Source organism: Wasmannia auropunctata, unplaced genomic scaffold (assembly GCF_000956235.1).
Source record: "Wasmannia auropunctata unplaced genomic scaffold, wasmannia.A_1.0 LD335987.1, whole genome shotgun sequence".
In the NCBI taxonomy this organism is placed as follows: domain Eukaryota; kingdom Metazoa; phylum Arthropoda; class Insecta; order Hymenoptera; family Formicidae; genus Wasmannia; species Wasmannia auropunctata.
This window is the reverse complement of record NW_012026903.1, coordinates 2,776,118-2,796,020: the sequence shown is the minus strand read 5'-3', so window position 1 is coordinate 2,796,020 and position 19,903 is coordinate 2,776,118. Positions and strand designations below refer to the sequence as shown.

Here is a 19,903-nt window from a genome sequence, read left to right as displayed (position 1 = left end):
TATTATATTAAAATATTTCATAAAAATATTGTACAAAACAGCATAAGAAATATTTCGAAAACTCTGATTTCCTAGACATATTTGTATTTCAGAAATATTTCATGAAATATTTTCAAATATTTCAAATCTTGCATGAAATATTTTCGAAATGTTTTTGAAACCTTTTATGTTGTGTGGGGGGCAGCCGATAGAACTGGAATATGTAAATACACGCAGAAATATCATTAATCCTTTCAAATTCATGCCAAATTACAGTGCTAGCTGTATCTTAAAAAAATACTGCTGTGACACGCCCATAGCGCTCGCGGTACTCGATACAGCGGACACGTCACGCTCGTAGTAGTGCAGAGTATACTATTTGCTGGACGTGTTAACACATCGATAGCATTAAAAAGATTAAAAAGCAGTGAGATCCAGCTCTGACCAAACAGACTTCTTTCTTACATAGTTCACATTCACATATTATCGGCTGACTTTCACCTATTATTATTGATACGAGAATTAATATATCTTACTGGCATATTGTCCTGTTTGTTCTTTATCTTTTCTTTTTTCACCACGTTCAGCTGCTTAGTCGCTTTATTCAGTTTCTTCTGCTTCTTTACGGTCCGCTTATGTAATTCGGCTTGTGACTTGAGATTGAAGTTTGACCTCAGCTTATCCTGGCCCAATTTGCCGGCCGTGCCTGCAAATGATTTTTCATTCGGATCTTTTAATTTTCTGACTTTAACTCGTTTAGCTGGAACATCATCCTTGGTGCCCTCATTTTTCCTCTTATTTTTGTTTCCAGACCACAGGGGATTGTTCTCGCGGCTTTTCTGAATTCTCCTCTCTTTCGCGTTCACCAAGATACGATTCTCTATCGAGAATCCGACTATGGGTCTCTGCATCAAATTTAGAAATCAATATACGAAAAGTGATAAAAATAATTAATAATCAAAATAAATTTAGAATCTTACTCTGCTTTTGGAAAATATATTCGGATTGTTGTTTATACTTCTCAAAGCTTTAAGCGCGTCCTCGTGAGTGGTAAACGCAACAAAACCGTACTCCTTCGACTTTCCCTTCCCAGTTGCATCGACATTTTTCAAATCACGCATAACTCGCGCCTTAAAAATTTTAAAGAAAATTAACGTTTATGTGTAAGTCCAAGTGCCATTAGAAAAGTAACACATGTACAGTCTTATATGGTCATAAGTATAAAGCACTCTCACAAATTAACGTAAACGTTCTATTTCTAACGAAAAATAATTTAAATTTATTAAAAAATAATATATTTATTTTCATAACTATTTTAATATTTTGTTAGTCCTCCTTTGGCTTTTAGTATCGCCTTTTCATAAGAAAATGCAATAAACTGATGGCGTTTTATGCTTATAAATGCCAAGACTGTATTATTTTGAATAAAATTACCTCTTTAATTATAGCTTTAGGACCGCTGTGATTTTTAAATAATTGTCTGAGTTTCGCATCGTCGAAATTGAGAGGTAAGTTATGAACTGCCAGGCGCACTCTCGACACGAACATATTCAAGTTACGCAACATCTGCGATTTCCACTTTTCCAATTTCAAACGTTTTTCCATATCGGATACCGATACTTCCGCCGCGGCTGGACTTTTGGCCAGCACAACTAGAAACCAACAACTATGTTAATCAACTGCTACGTTAAAATTGCCTTATATAGTATAATAATATTCTGCAATCTAAGATTCATCACCTCCTTCCTTAATGAGGTACAAATTCCTGGAATCCTTAATTCTTCTTTCCTTTAAATTCTTTTTGTCTTCAACGTCTTTTCTGTGTAACGCTTTGTGGACATCGATTATTTGGTCACGCAAACGTAATTCAGTTCCAGCCGACAAACACTTTTCAGCATCTTCAACACGCTGCAATAAAATGTTTCTCATATAATATTGACAAATAAAATTAAATTAAAAGAACTTATAATATCTGAAGATAAATTAGCAATTCTTACCTGAAATTTAACAAATGCGGTGCCTCTGGAATATTCGGTGAGAGGATCGATGCACACGAGAGCGTAAAACACTGGTCCAAACTGCTCCATGCACGTTTTAAGTTCGTCATTTTTAACGGAGAACGGGACATTCTTCAGAAAAACTGTTTTTCCTTCACTAACGTCATTAGACACTCGACTTGGACGTTTCGCGGAACGATCCTCTTCCTCATCACTGTCCTCTTCTTCCTTAATAGATTCGTCAATCGTAACATTGGCATCATCATTGTCATCACTTTCATCTTTAATGTCATCATCATTGTCATCACTTTCGTCGTCAGTATCTTCTGCATCATGCATTTTTACATCTGCATTTTCTTCATCAGATTCGTCCTCCATTTTTACACTGTCCATCTCTGTAACATCTCTGGAATTAAATTATACAAATATTAAAGAAAAAAAAGAGACAGAAACAAAATTAGAAAGAAAAATTGAAACAAAGATTTTAGGAAATATGTACTAAATAACATCCATTTATATTTCAACACAATTCAAACTTTTAGATACCCATTTGATTCAGCCTCCGAACCGCTAACGTCATTCTCATCAGTTGCTTTTATTTCTGAAATATCGTGTACAGCATCCTCGTCGGCAGGTTCAGTTTTTATTTCCGGTTTCACGTCTGTGCTGTTTTGCAAGAATTTGGTTTTGGGAACAGCCCAATCGACTATCATAGGCCTGTTCAAAAGAACCTGCATGTTTGCATGATGTATAGCTTTTGCAGCACTTTGTACAATTTTATATTGCAAGAACGCAACTCCAGCCTGTTTGCCATTAGGTTTAGTTAAAATTTTTATCTCCTCTATATCACCATATTGAGAGAAATATTCCTTCAAATTATCTTCAGTAGTCTAGAAACAGATTAAAGCAGATTACCAGATATAATAAAAAGTATTGAAAAAGAAACGTTTTTCGTAATGCGTAACAAATACCTGGAAAGCTAGATTTCTTATTACAATCCTGGCTCGTTTCTTCTGTTTTTTCATCTTGTAAAGCTTTCTCCTCTTTTGCTTCTTCAAATTATCCTTCTCTCTTGTGTCCTTCTCGCGAATGCTACTACCGCCATCGTCTTCTTCCTGAGCATCCTGAGAAGGCTGCCCTTCATCTTTATCAGTTTCTTGATTTGCAGCGAGACCTTTCTCAAGTTTCTCACAGAACTTGGATTTCGATATAGCCCAGTCACAGTTTATGTTCCTTCCTGGAACAAACGATGCACATTATACATGTAAAAAATTATATTATATTTTTTAAAGCAGCCAAAGCGATTTTATAAATACCGAGAAACTCTTTTTTATTGGTATTGAATATCGCTTTTGAAGCATCTTCAACATGTTTAAAGTGTACAAAACCACATCCCACGAGATTTCCGTCAGGACGCTTGAGAAGATTTATTTCCCTGATTTCACCAAATGGCGCGTAAAATCTTTTCACGTCCTCTTCCGTTGCCTGATGAAATGTAATTAACACATAATAAATTAATTCAAGTGAAAAGAATAAAATGCACAGCCTTGGTCATGTGTATCGTATATACGGCACTCCCCACAAATTGACATAAACTTTTATAACTAACAAAAAATAAATTGAAAAAGTTTTATTGGAACATAATTATTTTTGTACAATTTTAATATTTTGTTTTGTCTCTCTGATTTTTTCCAAGAAAATGCAATAAATTAAGGGTGTTTTGATACTCGTGGCCAAAGCTGTATTAACAAATGCGATGCCTTTAGTATATTCAGTCAGAGGATCGATGCACACAAGAGCAAAGCTTTTAATATAAGAAGGTAGAATATTATTTTTCTTACTAATTAAAATATATTTATATTTTTTATATTTTGGTGACATATTCAGATACATACCTTAAAAGACAAATTCCTCACGATTACTCGAGAATTCTGTCCGTTCGCGTCCGCAGGATCGGTTACTTTGGCTTCGGAATTTTTCGCCCTTCTCAATTTAGCCTTCTTTCGATACATCCAAGATAACTTTTTCTCTCTGTCACTTCTTTGTCCTAAGGCAATACAGATGCTACTTACGTAAATTCAACTAAATCATCGCTTTTATATACCGAGTATTAAAAATCTTACCATAAGATGGTTTACCCATTTTTTTAAATCAGTCAATTTACAGATTTTCTAACTAAATATATTTTGTAATTCGAGGTAAAATAATGTCAAACTCAGTTACAAAACGCGATCATAAAATTTACAGTAATCAATTTACAAATTCGAGAATCACATGAAGCATGCGAATTTCCTTTCTCAGAAAGCTTCTTTCGAATGAAGGTTATGTGCCTTTGACTACAGGTTGTAGTCAACTCCTTCAGGTTGTAAAGCACAGGTGTCTGTTTAATCAATATTGTCAATATTTTTAATCTCGTCGATTCTTTATCTCCTTTCCTCAATCTTATTAATAAAATTATATGAGATTTTTATATAGAAAACCAATCTTTCCTGGACATCCGAATTGTTTGCGTCACAGATTACAGGTTAGCGTATCACCACGTGCCATGCGCATCAGCGCATATACGTTCTGTTCTGCTCCTGGCTCCATTCTGCTCGTGTTCTGACTTCTGCTGACAGACGACAGCTGAGCTCGAGGACTCGAAGATGGTCGACAATCGATAATCGGTATTCGATACTGAATATTTCGAGTACGATAACGATAACGTTCAGAATATTTCCTTGATAATCCTCCCCGTAAAGTATACGACAAGCAAAGTCGCTCGAGAGAAGAGAAAAAAGATTGTCGTTTTCTCGTTTCCACGGATGACGGCAATTTGAAGCGCGATAGGACGCGGAGCCGGGAATCTCGAAGATCGCGGGGGGTCGCGCGCTCGGAGTCCGCGGTTTAAATCCGGCCGCGACACCGGTGGCGCCGCCGGTGGCGGCTTCGCGCTCCACGGCGCGCCGCGCCGCGCCGCGCGCGCCAGCGGAATCGATATCGCGCGCTTCGATAGTACCCGGAGTATCGGAGTATGGCCGAAGGCGGACTCTCATGTCCGCTAAAGACAAAATAGCGAGCGATCGGAGCAGCAGCGGACGCGACAGCAGTGCAGCAGCATCAGCCGCGACGTTATTATGCCCGAGTTAAAGGTGTTCTATTGTCTGTTCCTGTTGACGCTATTGGACGCGACGTCGCAAATCCGGCCGTCGCTGCACGGCCACAACAATGGTGAGTTTCTCTCTCTCTCTCTCTCTCGCTCGCTCGCTCGCTCGCTCGCTCGCTCGCTCCCTCCGTTCCTCTCCTCTATCTTTCTCTCTCTCTCGCTCGCTCTTTCCGTCTCTTCACCGCATGACTATTTCGATGCAGCCGAAGCGCGATCCGCATCCAACAATAACAATCGGTCGCGTCGCGTGCGCGCGCGCGCGCACGCGGGACTCGAACTCGCTGTGGAAGGCGCGATAAGGCCCACCGCCTCGCGCCTTCCACGGCGCGCTTTTGAGCTTTCGCGACCCCGGTGCGATATGCCCATCGCACGCGATATGCCCATCGTGACGATGAAGGTCACGCGTCTCGCGCACCGCACCGCGCCGAGCTTCGTGCGCGCCAAGCGCCGTCACGCGATCCGCGTCCCGGCGAGGCGCGCATTTCTCCTTTTCTCTTCTCGCTTTTCTATCTCTCTCTCTCTTTCTCTGTTCCTCTCTCGACGCGATTCTCACTTTCCACCTTTTGCGCTCCGAATTTCTCGGGAAAATTGTCGCGATAACGATGATGAAGGAACGATGTATAACCTCGGCGCCGTTGTCACGACTCGCGCGACGTGTTTACGTTGTCGCGCGCGATGCCGAGTCCCGCGTCTCGTCGAATTTTCGCCTGTCACGGGATAACGTTTGTTATCTAACGTTAACGCTCTCGCGATGCCGCATTAATTTGAAATGAAAACGAGCGGCATGCCCGTGTGGTTGATTATCAGGTGGATTATCGGTGGATTATCGGTGATTTGTCCACGATTCTCGTACGTTTCTAGATGTATTAGCTACTTTATAATAAATCAAACAGCTTATCTCTTTAATTTTGACCAAATTGCATTGGTGGGAACCACTGAAAAATATTATTTATTAATATCAATTAGCAGTTATAATTATTGTGTATGTAATCTGTATTTTTTTGTAATACTTCTGCAAGCTTTGTACACTTTTAATTGTGTTCCTCCTTGAAGCTTAAAGTTATGTGACACTCGAATATATTTTGTATTTATACATTTAATATGATATTATACATTGTGTTTACCTTTATATTTAACGTAGAACATTTGAACTCTGTATAATATAAGTATGGATTTTTATATTTTGCAGCCTTTGTTCAGGATGACAACGACGTTCAATATCTTTTGGATAATATGCCAATATCTATGCATAAGGTTAGTAATCTCGCTGCACGCGATGCTTTATGCAATCATATTAACATTAAAACATTTAATAAAAAAAATTACTTGTTAGAATACTTGTACGTAAGTAATCATAAAGAATTTTTGCATTTATTCATTTGTGGAAAACGGTAAAAGAATGAATTGTAAATCTAACATTCGAATATCATTCGTTACTAAAAATAGCATGACATAAACAGCAAAGACGTTATATTGGAACTTTTGTTTTTATTTTTAGGATTTTGCTAATACAGTACATGGGGCTGGGTAAGCATAATACTCATTAAGATGACGGTGAGTGGAAGTAGGAAAGGTATTTCGTTACAATCCCTTCTTTCTGATATACTCGTCTTAGAGGCTTGACACAGGGTATCCCGCGTGCATATCGTGAAAAACTTCCGCAAGCTTCTACGCATTCTCATAGGGAAGAGATTTCACAGGCGTACACTTCGCCCATATCTCTGGCCACGCATTTTATTTGCGACCATTGAAGTTATCTTATTGTCACACTTGCTTGATTTATGAATCATAACAAGATTTGCTAAGCTTGGGTGATTTGCAAAACTGTTGGCAAACCGAAGATAAGATAATTCAAACTTTTTTATGTCATGTATTAAAAAAAAAAAAGAGATGGGAACATATATTTGGATGTAAATATAAACCTTTCGTTAAGATAAACATTACATAAACATTACATATGTCAAAAAAATAAACATTAAGTAATTTGAAAAGTTATATGATTGTAATTATTATACAGGATTACTGAAACGTATTGGACCGGTGAAATATCTCGACAATAGGAAATTTGAGAAAAATATCTTGTTTTCGAAATACTTCATCGGTCTGATATTTTTTAGTCACCCTGTGTAGAATACTTTGTTATGCTGTTATTAAAAAAAAATCGACACGTTAAAGGAAAAGCATCACTAAAAATCATCCTGCTGGATAACCATTTCATCGTGTCACTCTAACAAGAAGAGCTGGGATTCCAAACATTGCTTTACTAACAATGTATCGAACCAATTTACTTGAAACTAATTTTTCTTATACCTTTCCTATTTTCAATTTCCACTATTAGAACGTACTGCGACCAAAATGTACTGATTAATCGTTAAACGGGCGTTGTCGTATTTTTTTAAGGGATGCTGCATCGGACGAAGACAAAATGGAAGATTCATTCTCTCACATTTCTTTTGAGCCAAGTATCTTGGACTTCAAAGAAAGGTATTGTTACATAGTATTTTCGATTCGCGAAATGATTATGAGAAATTAAACTATAACGGTGGTGTAATCTTTTAGACAACTTGGTATTCCTCACCAAGAAACTGTGATCATGTTTAACAAAGATCACAATAAAACTATACATCTTTCATCGATATCGGGAAATACTCGTCATTTCCATTCATCGTTTTTTCAAAACAAAGTAAGTTATCGAATGGTAACGTAATAATCTCAAAGCAAGATATAGAATAATTGAAGCACCAAATATATCTAACACTTATAATGCTTCATTAAAGCTGATGTGCTAATTTATGATCGTCAAACGTTCAATTTACGTTACATGTATCTTGAAGAGAAATTGTGGAATTTAATTATAGCATTAATATCTTTTTTGTGTATCAGGTAATTCCACCTCTGGGGAATACAACATTTAACGTAGTGTTCCTCGGTCGAGACGAAGGTGACATTGATACACACCTTTTTATACATACGTCAGATGGGACACTAAAGTATCAGGTAATAAGGGGATTTAATTGTTGCAGTACATTAATATTAAATATATACACTTGTGCAATAAGGTATTTCGTAATCTGCAGGTCAAAGGAATAAGTGTCAGTAGTCCTTATAGACTCAGACCTGTAGTTGATGTCAAGTTACCATTAAATGCATCTTTTACACCTCTTATATATATGCACAATCCACATCCAGAAGCTTTACAAGTACGTATTATAAATATTCACAACATGATTGATACTCCAGCCTTAGCCATGAGTATTAAACATTCTTGGAAAAAAACCGATAAAAGACATAAAAGGACTAATAAAATATTATATATAAAAATTGTTATAAAAATAAATACTATTTTTCAATAAAACGATTTTTTTTTTTTTTTGTTAGATATTGAACGTTTACGATAATGTCTAAGAGTACTTTATACTTACGTGGCCAAGGATGTATTTATAAAAGTATTATTTTTATGGATTATGTAACTGTTAGTCACATTATATAATTTACAATGTTCTTCTATCTGTTGCATAAACGAAGGTGATGGAAGTATATAGTAGTGGCGGGGAATTTCAATTAGAATTACCATCGGGCGAGCCGGAAGGCACGCGTGAATTATGGGAAATTTTGCCGTATCAAACGAAGCCTATCATCAGACTAACTTTTAATGCTTACGCAGAAAAGAATCATACAGCATATGTTAGGTGGGTAAATAAAATATAGAGCGGACTGTATTTATTAAATATTATGCGTATTTTATAATATATGCAACATGATATATACGTGATTGCAGATTTAAAGTGAATAATACTGCTGAGATCCTTGTGGTGGCAGTTGAAGTAGAGGTCAAAAGTGGAGCTGGTCTTCATTGGGGTGGAAGTTCTGGAATAATTAATTTAGGTATGGGTGGTTCGTTGCAGCCGCCTATTCACCACCCTATTGCTTTAAAAAATTCCGCGAAGAAAGCAATTAAAGTTGTGGTAAGTTGTACGCGCAAACAGTTAAACCTCTTCTAGTCTATAATATCGAAATTGTTTGGAAAGAAAAGCCAATATTTAATTCCGAGGTACTCTCTTACTAAACAAACGAAATGTTTCTCGTAGAATATTATAAATACACCTGTATCGAAAGCATTAAAACTGCATTTTGAGCCAGCAATAATTCCAGGAGAGACAGATATACCGATCGCCATTGGAATGCTGGTTTACGATTGTGAGATACGACACATTTTTCCTATTGTAGAGAAATGTCTCGCGCAATTGCCGTTGGTCATTTATAATAACTCGTTATTGATTTTCTTAGGGAAGACCGGTTTGGACTTGCAACACTTTAAAGGCAAATTAATAATAAAAGCAATAGGCCCAGGTGGTTCTAGTCAGAAATTAGCAATTCCCTGGGTAGCCCAAGTGCTGCAGGGTGGATTAGAAGTAAACACATCGATTACACATTATTCTCCGCAATCTAATCAGGCCCGGAACTTTAGCGTGGTGAATAAATTTAAATTACCATTAGCTATTACGAATGTCACGATGTGTTCGAACGCGAAATCGCTTTTTACGGTAAGAATTGTTATTTTTTTTAACGGACACTCAACGTGATCTTTCCTTTTTTTTTTTCTTTTATTTCTTTACCTCTCGATTTCTATAGGATAAAGACAAATTGTTGTAATTCTCTTTTAGATAAAAGATTTTACTCCTAGAGTAATAAAACCTGAACAGAAGGTCAATATATTTTCTTTACAACTTGCCAAAGAACGGAAGGGTGATAATGTGAAAATGGAGTCGTCGATATTGATACACTCGAACGTGTCGGTGACCGAGGTGCCGGTGTTGAGTTACGACGGCAAGCTAAAGAAAGTTATGCTGGGCGAGAAGGAGGACGACGAGATGGGAACAATGAATTTCGGTACAGTGGGAAGCAGTACCGAGAACGAGGTGATTTTTGCACTAGAGAATCCGAACCCCGTCAACGTGGAGTTACACAGCTGGGGCGTGAATATGCCTGGCGCGGTCTTGGAATTGATGGGTTGCCAAAACGGTCCCGCGGATTTGTTGGATAAGGAATTTCGTAATATAACTGTATGCAGCCATTCTGGAAATGTGAGCATTACACGATAAATTTGCATTCTATATTATATTTATTATGTAATACGATTTTCTTTAAATATATAATTTTTGTTATAAATATATAAATTTCTCACAGTGCTTCAAGATGCTTGCCGGCATTATTAAATTGAAGATTATGGATATTTAATTATTTAGTATTTTAATTTAATTTAATTTTTTATCTTATTAGCTTCAGTTTATTATTACGTTGCAAGTCCAACAGTAATTAGTGTGCTATTTAAATAACTGAAAAATGTATTTAGAATTTTAAGATACTTACTGGCATTATTAAATTGAAGATTATGGATATTATTATTATGGATAATATTATTAGTAAATTGAAGATTGTGGATTTTTAAATTATTTAGTATTTTAATTTAATTTAATTTTTTATCTTATTAACTTCAGTTTATGATTACATTGCAAGTCCAACATAAATTTTAATTATCTAATTTTTGCTTCAGCAATACATAAAACCGGAGTTTCTGGCAATCTTTAAGATTAAAATAAAGATTCCGATGGTTGAGGACACAATTGTTGGCGATGTTTTCGTGCGAACGACCTACGAGCGATTTACCTTGCCGGTGTATATGCGAGTTGCGCACGGCAAGATTTCCTTGAAGAAGCTCATTTTTACTGATTGCTTCCCTGTGAGTTGTAATTCATCTTTCCGAAGTCAATTACTCCTTGACATCCGCGTAACTTTTTATGTGATCTCTCAATGCCAAATAGGGATCGATCTGTGTGCAACAAGTGAAGGTGCACTCTACGTTCTCGAGACCGATGGAGGTGACTCATATCGCGCCTATAAACAAGGACGAGAGGATAAAGTACATTCCGTTGGAGGAAGCCACGATGCCTGTCATATCCAAGGGCGAGAATAACGTCGGCTCGATACAAATCGATCCCTCGGTGACTTGCAAGCAGCAGTGTTATCTAGGTTTATCGCTGGACACCAACGGTAAGCGATAAATCTATCAACCATTTTGCTTTCTAAACTCGGCGTATCCGAGTCGCATTTTCATTTTTACAATTATATTACGTAATTGAAAGATTTGCTGCAGCAGTGGATTAACTTATATTTTGTAAAAGCGGAGTAAATGTACTCTAAAGTTAAAGTGATGAGAAAATATCAATTCTATTTTTACCAATATCATGTATTTGTTGTGAATTAGCCCGTTGCTGCACAGGAAACCCATTAATTGTTACATATTAATTCAGTTATATATATAGCTGACATTTTACTTTGCAGCGGGTAATCAATGGCTGAACACGATGAGCCTCCCCTCGCACACTCGCGACTCCGACCTGAACTTTCTCAACACGCGACACGTGCGCTTTATCAACTCCACCGCGGACGGCTCGTGGGAGAACGTCACGATGCGCTTGGACACGACCGAGGTGCGCGGGCACAGATTTTACGTGAACATCAAGTCGTACTGGCCGAGCCTGTTGGCCGCCTCGAGTAGCATAAAGAACAAGAGCGTCCTGATGTTCCCGCTGACGCAGGTCGGAAACACGTCGTACAGAGCGATCAAGCTACACAATCCGAGCGCGAGTCCGCTGATAGTTCAGCTGGTGATGGACTGGAGCTATCCTCAGGGAGCGCGTCTCTATCACTCCTTGCCAATGAAGTGCGTTTTTTTTTATTAACAATCGTTTCGCATAAATCGTTTTTATTTAAATCAAGCAATTAACGATGGAACGATTCAATGTGTCGGACAGATTCAAGCCCGTATGCGCGGAATGTTTGTCCACGATCCCGGAGTTCAAGCTGGAGGAGAATGCGGATGAGCGAGAGCTGTTTGAGAAACAATGGGGCGTGACGATAGCGCCTCAGTCGCTTCCTTTATATTTAAACCCTTCGGAAACAAGGACGATTCGCGTGGCGTACACACCATTTTCCACTTCGGCGTCGTCTGGTTTTTTATATATTAGGCAAGTTGAGTGCGAGAGAGAGAAAGAGAGAGAGAGAAATATAATGCAGGTGTCTCATGTTATTGACGCACGTTTTACTGGCTTTCCAGAAATAATATGACTATTTTAGAAGTCCTACGTATGAGCGGCCGAGGCGCGAGCGCACAATTTAGATTCGGCCATCGCAAGCCGGGATCGACTACGCCTCTGTTGTTCGAACTGACGGACAAGCATCTAAAAGATTGTGAACGTATGTACGTTTCCTTATTATTCGCCTCATAGTCTCGAGAGAGAAAAAAAAATGAATGAAGATGCCACATCTTTTCACACGCTTCATTTACTGTCCTGTCATTGCATCCGTGAAGCATACTCTAACTCAGTATTTTTTTACACCGCGCGTATTTTTCGGCGGTTTTCGATCCGTCTTAATTATCGAAAGAAAGAGAGTTTCCTTATAACGCTTCCTTTTTTTCCCCCAGGAGATCGCAGCAAACTTGTCACGACTCTCACCGTAAAACGATCCTTCACGGCTAGAAATACGGGGGAGCTGCCGATCGAGGTTTACGGCTTCTACATCAACGACTGGCACTGCGAGGGCTACGGCTTCAAGGTACTCGATTGCACGCCCTTCAAATTGAACCCGAACGCGACCAAGAGGGTCGAGATAGCGTTCACCCCGGACTTCACGCTGTCGCGCGTGGAACGGAAGCTGCTGGTGATGACGAGCATGGGGCCGGACGCCGGCGAGAACGTGGAGAACGGCGTGGTGATGCTTAACCTGCTGGCCACGCTGCCGGTGCACTCGTTGAATTTGTGCGCGTCGGTGCTCGCCCGGCCGCCGTGGGAAGGCGCGATGCAGAAGGCCGCTCTGATCCTCTCGTCGGTGCTGATGCTGTGCGTCGCCGTGATCTCGTTCCTCGAGGCGGACCGAATACTGCGGGAAGGCCTGGCCAATTACTCGAGGGAAAACGCGGTGCAGCTGGCGCTGGATCTGAGGCTGCTGTCGCATATCTCGACGCACAACAGCACCACGACGCAAGGAGGTAGCAGCGGCGGCGGCAGCGGTTGTGTCGCTAACGCTAAGAACGAGAAGACCGCGACGAGCGACGAGAGGAGCAAGCCGAGGAAGGACGAAACGTTCCCGGACTGGTCGTTAATGAACGTGAAAAAGTGCAAGGACAAGGACGTGCAGAAGGGACTGAAGATCCCGGACTGGTCCGCCGAGGAGGAACGTAAGTTCAGGTTGGACACCGAGTCCAAGGATCTGCTGTCCTTCAAGCGATGCGAGGAATCGTCTAACGTGGATAACGTTAACCCCGCGAATGCGGCGAACACGTATACGTCGAAGAAAAAGAACAGTAAGAAACAGGGCAACGTTCAAGAGGCTCAGCCAGACAATTGCGTGACAAACGACGTGATCGCGGACACTCAGTCGATTCAGGAGAAGAAGTGTACTGTCAATGCGGTAACGAAGTCGAGTCCGACGTCGAACAGAAAAGGAAGAACGCAGCCGAGCGTTAAAGACGAGCCAAAGTTGAATGATCACGAGATACAAGCGGACGCGGCGATAATCAATAACAATCGGGCTAACAAGTCCGACAACAAGCGCAATAAACAGACAAGTAGCAACGGAAGCAGCGGTAGCAACCAGAGTAATCACGTTTCATTGAAAAAGCTCGAGTCGGCGAGCGCACAAAAGGCCATTCATCTCTCGGAAGAAGAAACCTCGTCTACGACGACGGAGAGTTCAACTCACGATGAAACGGCATCGTGTAAAGTAAGTCCCAGTTGTGTTATTTCTATTTATAACCCAATTGTAACGTCCATTTTTTTTCACCAGTGTAGATTAACTTTAATCTCGATTTAACTTATTCTATATTTTTCTAATTCTTAAAACTAGCGAAAGATAAAAAGTAAATTAAATCTACATTGGTAGAAAAAGATATAAAAAAATATGAATAATTTCAATTTAATTCGATCGTACTTCATTTACTAGAGTAATTATTAAGATTTAATGCTTGGAAATTAGATACTGAAAAGTTGCCAAAAGATTATCGCTAAAATTACTTTACTCATAATGAAACACCTGTCGCGGGAATTAAGTTATTGTTAATGAATTATGTGAGCAGATGTAGGTTCTTGGACGCGTCTATAAAAAAGATTTTTTCATAATTTATTCTCAGGGTTTTGATCAACCGTGCGGGAAGCAAGAGAAGCTGCAAAGAAAGCCGATATCTAAGAAAAGCAAACCTCAGTCTATTCCTCCTGTGCCATGCATAGATTATAAGGACAACTACGAAGGCGACTGTGATGACGATGAGTACGATAAGGAGAAGCAGAATAATCCAAATAGATGGAAAACGAACACTACTAGGTCCAGCACAAAGCATATTCATACCTCGCGTACCGTCGAGTCATCCTTCAAGTTATCACGTCAAAATAAGAATCCACCGCGGAAAGAGAAGACGGTGCAGAAACGTCGTGCAGCTGACAAACTGCATATTAAATGTATGTACTCTGACATATCCATTATATATTGAAATGCACTAGATTGGGGAGAAAGAGTTAAAGAATACTTAAATAGAACTTTCTTAATTCTTAGATTTTTAAATAATCAATATAATAGCACATAAAAGAATTTATTTTAATTTACATCTATTAATCTATTAAATTTGATTGTTAAATCTATTAAGTCTAATAAATGAAATTTTATTTCAAATTTATAATAGCAATACAGTCAATAACTCGAACCTCTGTAACTCGGAAACCACTCGAATGTTTTCCTTTAAAAAGCCCTTACAATCTGAAAATTAGAAATTCTCGTACAAAGCTTCCGTAAATAGAATTTTCATGTTAATTCTTTTTTACTCAAATTTTGATAAGTCGAAATCTCTACAACTCGGAAGATTTTACAGCTCTTCCCTTGAGATTCGAGTTATCGAGGTTCGACTGTATATTTAATAGCACATATAAAAATGCAGTAGATATATGAGAAATGAGAAATATATCCGCTAGAAGTATATCCTGTACATATAAAAATATTGATTGTTGTTTGTTGTTATTGCAGCCCCTCCCATAAATGGAAACATAAGTCAAAAAGAGGATGTAACGCGCATCGTAGGAACGATACCCACCCCCTTGCCACCGCCGCCCTCCTGTTGGGGCGAGAACAGGGCCAAGTTCAGCGACGTAGTGGCGCGAAGTCAAGAAATCGTCCCGTTCTCCGCTTTAAATCACGTGAATCACAAGGGTCAAACGAGTACGTCAAATCTGTCCACGGGATTCAATGCCGATGTCAAAGCCGACGTTCAATACGCGAAGCCACAACCGACGCAGGAGTCGTCGCAGACACCAAAGGAAAAACACAATTTGACAATGGCAATTCCAGCTCCTCTCAATAATACAACTGTGAACAAAAACAAATCACTCGAGTCTGAGCCTTTGATTTTGCAGCCCGAACAATCGCAACATTCGAACAGCTATTTCATCAATACTTTCACAGAACATCCAGTAAGTTCGTAGTTCGAATTAACTTTATCTTCAAATATCATGTGATGAAACTATCAATTATCAATTATCAGCAGTTTGAACGCGAGCTGGTGCCGTACGACGATCTTCCAGAAACCGACGAGCCTTTAGTAGAATTGGAGACCCCCGAAGAAGACACGCGGTGCCAATTGTGGGAAGACACTAGTCCAATGATAAATTTACTGTCCGAGGGTACGAACGGATTTCAGTTGGAGTCGCCGAAAACCCCGGAGAAACCCGTTTTGTCTGATTTAAAAGGTATATTAGTCTATTTATTTGGAAAAGATTTAAGTAGGGATTTAAACAACGTTATTTTATTTAAAAGTAACGCGTTACTGTTTCTTATAAAGTAACGATTCGTTACCCTTTCATAACGCTAAAAAATATTTTTCAATATTTAAGTTTATATTAAATTTATTTTTCAATGGTTAATTTATAATTAGAATTTCTATCCAATCAAGAATAACGCGATCTATTGAATAGGTTTAAACATAATAAGGAATAATAATAAAAAAAGTAACAGCTGAATTCGTTACTGTTATTGTGAAAATGTAACGACGTTATCATTTCGAACAGAAAAAATAGTTCGTTACTGAAAGAAAATAGTAGTTACTTCCTAATCCTATATTTATAAAATGAACACAGAATTCACTTAATAATGTTCGAAAATTTGTCCAACATTAAAAAGAACTTTAACACATTTTTAATCTATATGTTCACAGATAATTGGACAGTCGATACGAACTGGGAACCATTGCACATTAGGGCAGCGGTCGGAGAGGAACGTAGCGGCGTGTGGGGAATTAATACAGGAGGTGTATGGGCTGCGGCACCCTGGGGTGCGGCTGCGCCTCCCATGATATCGCAAACATTGCAGTCTGAGTCGGACACGCAAGTACGTAACGCAAGTACTTGAACGAGTATAAAAAGAAACCTCTGACTTTCACGTAAGGGTGATCCCGATTGATTATTTTCGACTATTCAATTCCAGGAGAGATCGGGATTTGATCCGTTCCGTTCGCTCAGCACAATATGGACACCATCGTCGACGGAATCATGGCGAACGAAGCGCGAGGATTAATGACTTGAAATTTTGAAAAGAGGTTTTATCTTGTGATATATCTTATATATTTGTTTCACGATTTGGGGGGGGAGGGGTGAAAGATAAGAACGACGATCTTTAAGGCGATCCTAAACTTGTCTGTTTTCTCCAAAACGTCGCTGTTTTATCGCGTTTGTGCGTATGAATGCGTGCGGTATTGGTATGGCAGTGTGTAGTGATGTGTTCATGTCTACTACCACATCGATTTCACACGTACACGCATCTTAACAAATTTTCAAGCACTTAAATATTTTATGTAAGACATCTAAGCCTAATTTTAAGAGCTCAATATTGTTGGGACATGTAGTTCGCAGCTCAGGCTGCTCCCATTTTGTATTAACAGACTGCCAAATTTTTGTATGAAACAAATATTGGCACACATTGACAGCTTTAGATCCTATATTGGATTAAAAATACGGAGATTTAAATTTCTTAATTTTTTTCGTTCTCAGCACCTCTATCAGCCTGAATTATATTGATACGTTTACTTTAATCGCAAAAAAGGATTGTTAAATCCGTAAATTGCAATTATGTTAACGGTGCGCTGGAAAATAATCACGTTCTATAAAAACAGACGACTTTAGGATCGCTTTAAATGGCAATGAGGTAATTGCCGAGGGCCGCGATTTAACAGATTTTTGAATCCATAGAAATTGTTATGTTTTGTTGCTACTGCGCTGAGCGTACTTTGTGATATAATTGTTACTATTATGTTACAACATAAGTAACAACAGGTGAATAGTCTCTTAAACGAATTATTTTCATACAGTCTCTTAAAAACCAAAATCTAGATGTTAATTCTTATTCTATTTCGTTATTTAAAGCAACTAAGGTGAGAACTACTTTAAATTATTTGCAAATAAGACTTCGTGCAGGATAATCTAATATCTTTCGTGTTGTTTTAATTTGTTAACGAAAAACCGAACACATGATCGATCAATTATAATACAAGTGAAATGGAAATAGGACGTATGGAATTACAAAGATCGATATAAAAAAAAAGAAATGGAAAAAAAACGGAAATACAGTTTCATATTGTAATCGCAGCACACATTAATTTAAAGGAAACAACTATATCGTTAAACATTGCTTATATAAAAATTTATAATTTGCTCCTTTGACAACACACAATACACCCTCTCTCTCTCTTCTCTTACGATATCGCCCGTGTATGTAATAACGCAAGGAAAAGAAAAAAGAAAGAAAAAAAGAGAACCATCATAATATTCGAGAGTTCCCGATTTTTGATATTAACCATGAGTGATAATTAAGTTATTTGAGATGAGTGAGAACTGTGATTTTTTATAGTCTTGACTTGTAGAGGTATCTTCAAGTAAATTTTCAAGAGACGAGTTTACAAGGATTGCGCCGTATACACAAAATACGAAGTGAAAAAAAAAAAGAAATGTGTACCTATTCTTCAAGACTGGTAATCGTTGTGTTTTAATAAAGAAGTCACAAAAAAAAGCGTAATATAATTTTTGTATTCGGAAAAGTAGGAACTCTTTTTCTTCACAGATTATCAGAGTCGAAGTCTATCGTGAGTTCTCTTCACAGGACCACTTTTCATTTATGTTACATTTATATAACCTACTAAAAACAATAATTTCATAATTTATAAAAATATTAATCATTAAAATCATGTGAAGGATTATACGAGTCCGATGTAATTTGTAGTGCGTAATTTTTTCGATATGAAATTGTTTTTAATTAAAAATCCGTAACGTTCCGTTTTGAGCCGTTTTCAACGCAAATTCAAAATGGTTTAAAAATGGTTATCTCACATTCTTTCAGCCACATTAATGATTTGAATTTTTATTTTATATAAGAGAGTGAATTATATACTTTTCCTTCCTCTAATTTATATATCACAATATTCCCTTACAGGTAATATATCAGTTTAAATCTCAGTCGGCTGATGTGTTTCCTATAACGAGACGATACAAAATCTTTTTCAATATTATAAAAATTCTACAAAAAGGTCAATCTACAACCCATTTTCGATGTATCCGTGAAAACGCACGACTTCGCCTTTTGTATCCTTCGGAGGAGCAGCTGCAAATGGAGTTTTCACGTTATCCATCTACCTTATACCCGCGACATCGAAATTACGTACCATGTTATCGTTTTCTATCTTCTTTTGTAACTTCTTCCTGTTAATCGCGGAGCTGCTGGTCCTCGACTGAGCGCTACCCTCGCCAAGGATCCGGTGCCGAGGTTTCTGTTGCGCCATGATCTTCCTCAGCAGCAACTCGTTCTCCCGCTCGATCTTGCGCATCTCCTCGTCGGTGAAGCTCATGTTGCATCGTTTGTATGTCCTCCTCGCCTGTCCGGCGGACCTGTCGGCTGTGGCGGTGCACGACGGCTCGTCAGTATCGTCGCTGAGCGAGTAGGAGTCATCCTGACGATCGTCGTCCCTCCACTCTGACCCGCTGGCTTCGATGTCCTGCTCCTTCGAGCTCTCGCTGAGCTGGAGATCGGTAATGTGGATCAGAGAAGAGGAATTCAACGAGCCCGACGTGATTTCAGATTCGTCGCAGGACTGCTCGTCGTCGGAGCAGAAAGATTCGCCTGTATACGCGGACTCGTCGTTCGACGCGTTCCTAGCCTTCTGCACAGCCTTCTCGCCGCCCTCTTCATCCGAAGGATCCGGTCGTTTTAAGGCCGTCGTTTCCTCGGTCTCGCTCTCTTCCTCGTCGATCTCGTGAATATTAGGGATGTCATTAACACTGCCTCTCGTCTCTTGCGCGCCTATACAAAGAGTGTACTGACATTTGCAGACGGCGCTCGTTTCATCCTGGCTCGACATGGCGAGATGAAGATCATCGGAGGAGAGCGAGATCCAGCGAAGTTCCCGCTGACGAATGAAACAAAACGTGACTCACGTGGTTCGCGTAAGTTCGAGCCAAACACGGTAACCATGCCGACCGTATGGTCAACAGGAAATTTCACGCTTGATTTGTTCGAGTTCTAATAAATCGATTTCGAGTGTGATCGATGAAATAACATATATACAAAGTTCAGCTCTGAAACGTTCAGTCTATTTTCATATTAATGGTCTTTTCAGAATTTTAATATAGTCCCATAAATCAAAGTATTTCCAAAGTCGTTTTTCATATCTCTCATCATCTAGCATGATGAATAT

The 19,903-nt window shown here is 38.9% G+C and overlaps 3 protein-coding genes across 6 annotated transcripts; 1 reads left to right on the top strand and 2 right to left on the bottom strand.

Annotated features, from left to right (window-relative positions):
• Window positions 1–348: 348 nt before the first annotated feature.
• LOC105454303 (RNA-binding protein 28) lies at window positions 349–4,573 on the bottom strand. Its single transcript, XM_011696852.1, has 10 exons — window positions 4,100–4,573; window positions 3,872–4,023; window positions 3,293–3,461; window positions 2,948–3,213; window positions 2,523–2,866; window positions 1,977–2,382; window positions 1,719–1,887; window positions 1,414–1,631; window positions 960–1,109; window positions 349–884 (listed from the first exon to the last, which is right to left on the bottom strand). Exons 1-10 carry the CDS (start codon window positions 4,116–4,118, stop codon window positions 477–479), a joined length of 2,301 nt encoding a protein of 766 aa, XP_011695154.1. The 5' UTR covers window positions 4,119–4,573; the 3' UTR covers window positions 349–476.
• A 378-nt stretch (window positions 4,574–4,951) lies between these two features.
• On the top strand, window positions 4,952–18,225 carry LOC105454301 (transmembrane protein 131). Of its 4 annotated transcripts, none has more exons than XM_011696848.1 (23): window positions 4,952–5,186; window positions 6,311–6,375; window positions 6,620–6,648; window positions 7,522–7,605; window positions 7,681–7,804; window positions 8,005–8,118; window positions 8,199–8,321; window positions 8,647–8,810; window positions 8,900–9,086; window positions 9,210–9,318; window positions 9,409–9,665; window positions 9,786–10,205; window positions 10,676–10,861; window positions 10,944–11,172; window positions 11,464–11,845; window positions 11,937–12,149; window positions 12,239–12,378; window positions 12,608–13,905; window positions 14,312–14,636; window positions 15,196–15,638; window positions 15,713–15,914; window positions 16,379–16,551; window positions 16,648–18,225. In XM_011696848.1, exons 1-23 carry the CDS (start codon window positions 5,093–5,095, stop codon window positions 16,735–16,737), a joined length of 5,451 nt encoding a protein of 1,816 aa, XP_011695150.1. In that variant the 5' UTR covers window positions 4,952–5,092; the 3' UTR covers window positions 16,738–18,225. The 4 variants fall into 4 exon arrangements, with proteins under 4 accessions (XP_011695150.1, XP_011695149.1, XP_011695151.1 ...); XM_011696847.1 differs by having other exon boundaries at window positions 15,710–15,914; XM_011696849.1 differs by lacking the exon at window positions 6,620–6,648 and having other exon boundaries at window positions 5,100–5,186; window positions 15,710–15,914.
• On the bottom strand, window positions 17,845–19,684 carry LOC105454302. Its single transcript, XM_011696851.1, has 2 exons — window positions 18,875–19,684; window positions 17,845–18,813 (listed from the first exon to the last, which is right to left on the bottom strand). Exons 1-2 carry the CDS (start codon window positions 19,565–19,567, stop codon window positions 18,730–18,732), a joined length of 777 nt encoding a protein of 258 aa, XP_011695153.1. The 5' UTR covers window positions 19,568–19,684; the 3' UTR covers window positions 17,845–18,729.
• Between the last annotated feature and the right edge of the window lie 219 nt (window positions 19,685–19,903).

Bases quoted from the DNA above. Each gene is read 5' to 3' on its own strand.
- LOC105454303 (XM_011696852.1), bottom strand. The intron at 1,888-1,976 runs GTAAGAATTGCT...ATTTTATTGCAG, and splicing joins CCGCATTTGTTAAATTTCAG to CGTGTTGAAGATGCTGAAAA. The intron at 1,110-1,413 runs GTAATTTTATTC...AAAATTTTTAAG, and splicing joins CTAAAGCTATAATTAAAGAG to GCGCGAGTTATGCGTGATTT.
- LOC105454302 (XM_011696851.1), bottom strand. From the start codon at position 19,567: ATGTCGAGCCAGGATGAAACGAGCGCCGTCTGCAAATGTCAGTACACT. The intron at 18,814-18,874 runs GTACGTAATTTC...CTCCATTTGCAG, and splicing joins AGATAGAAAACGATAACATG to CTGCTCCTCCGAAGGATACA.
- LOC105454301 (XM_011696847.1), top strand. From the start codon at position 5,093: ATGCCCGAGTTAAAGGTGTTCTATTGTCTGTTCCTGTTGACGCTATTG. The intron at 9,319-9,408 runs GTGAGATACGAC...TGATTTTCTTAG, and splicing joins TGGAATGCTGGTTTACGATT to GGAAGACCGGTTTGGACTTG. The intron at 15,915-16,378 runs GTATATTAGTCT...ATATGTTCACAG, and splicing joins CGTTTTGTCTGATTTAAAAG to ATAATTGGACAGTCGATACG.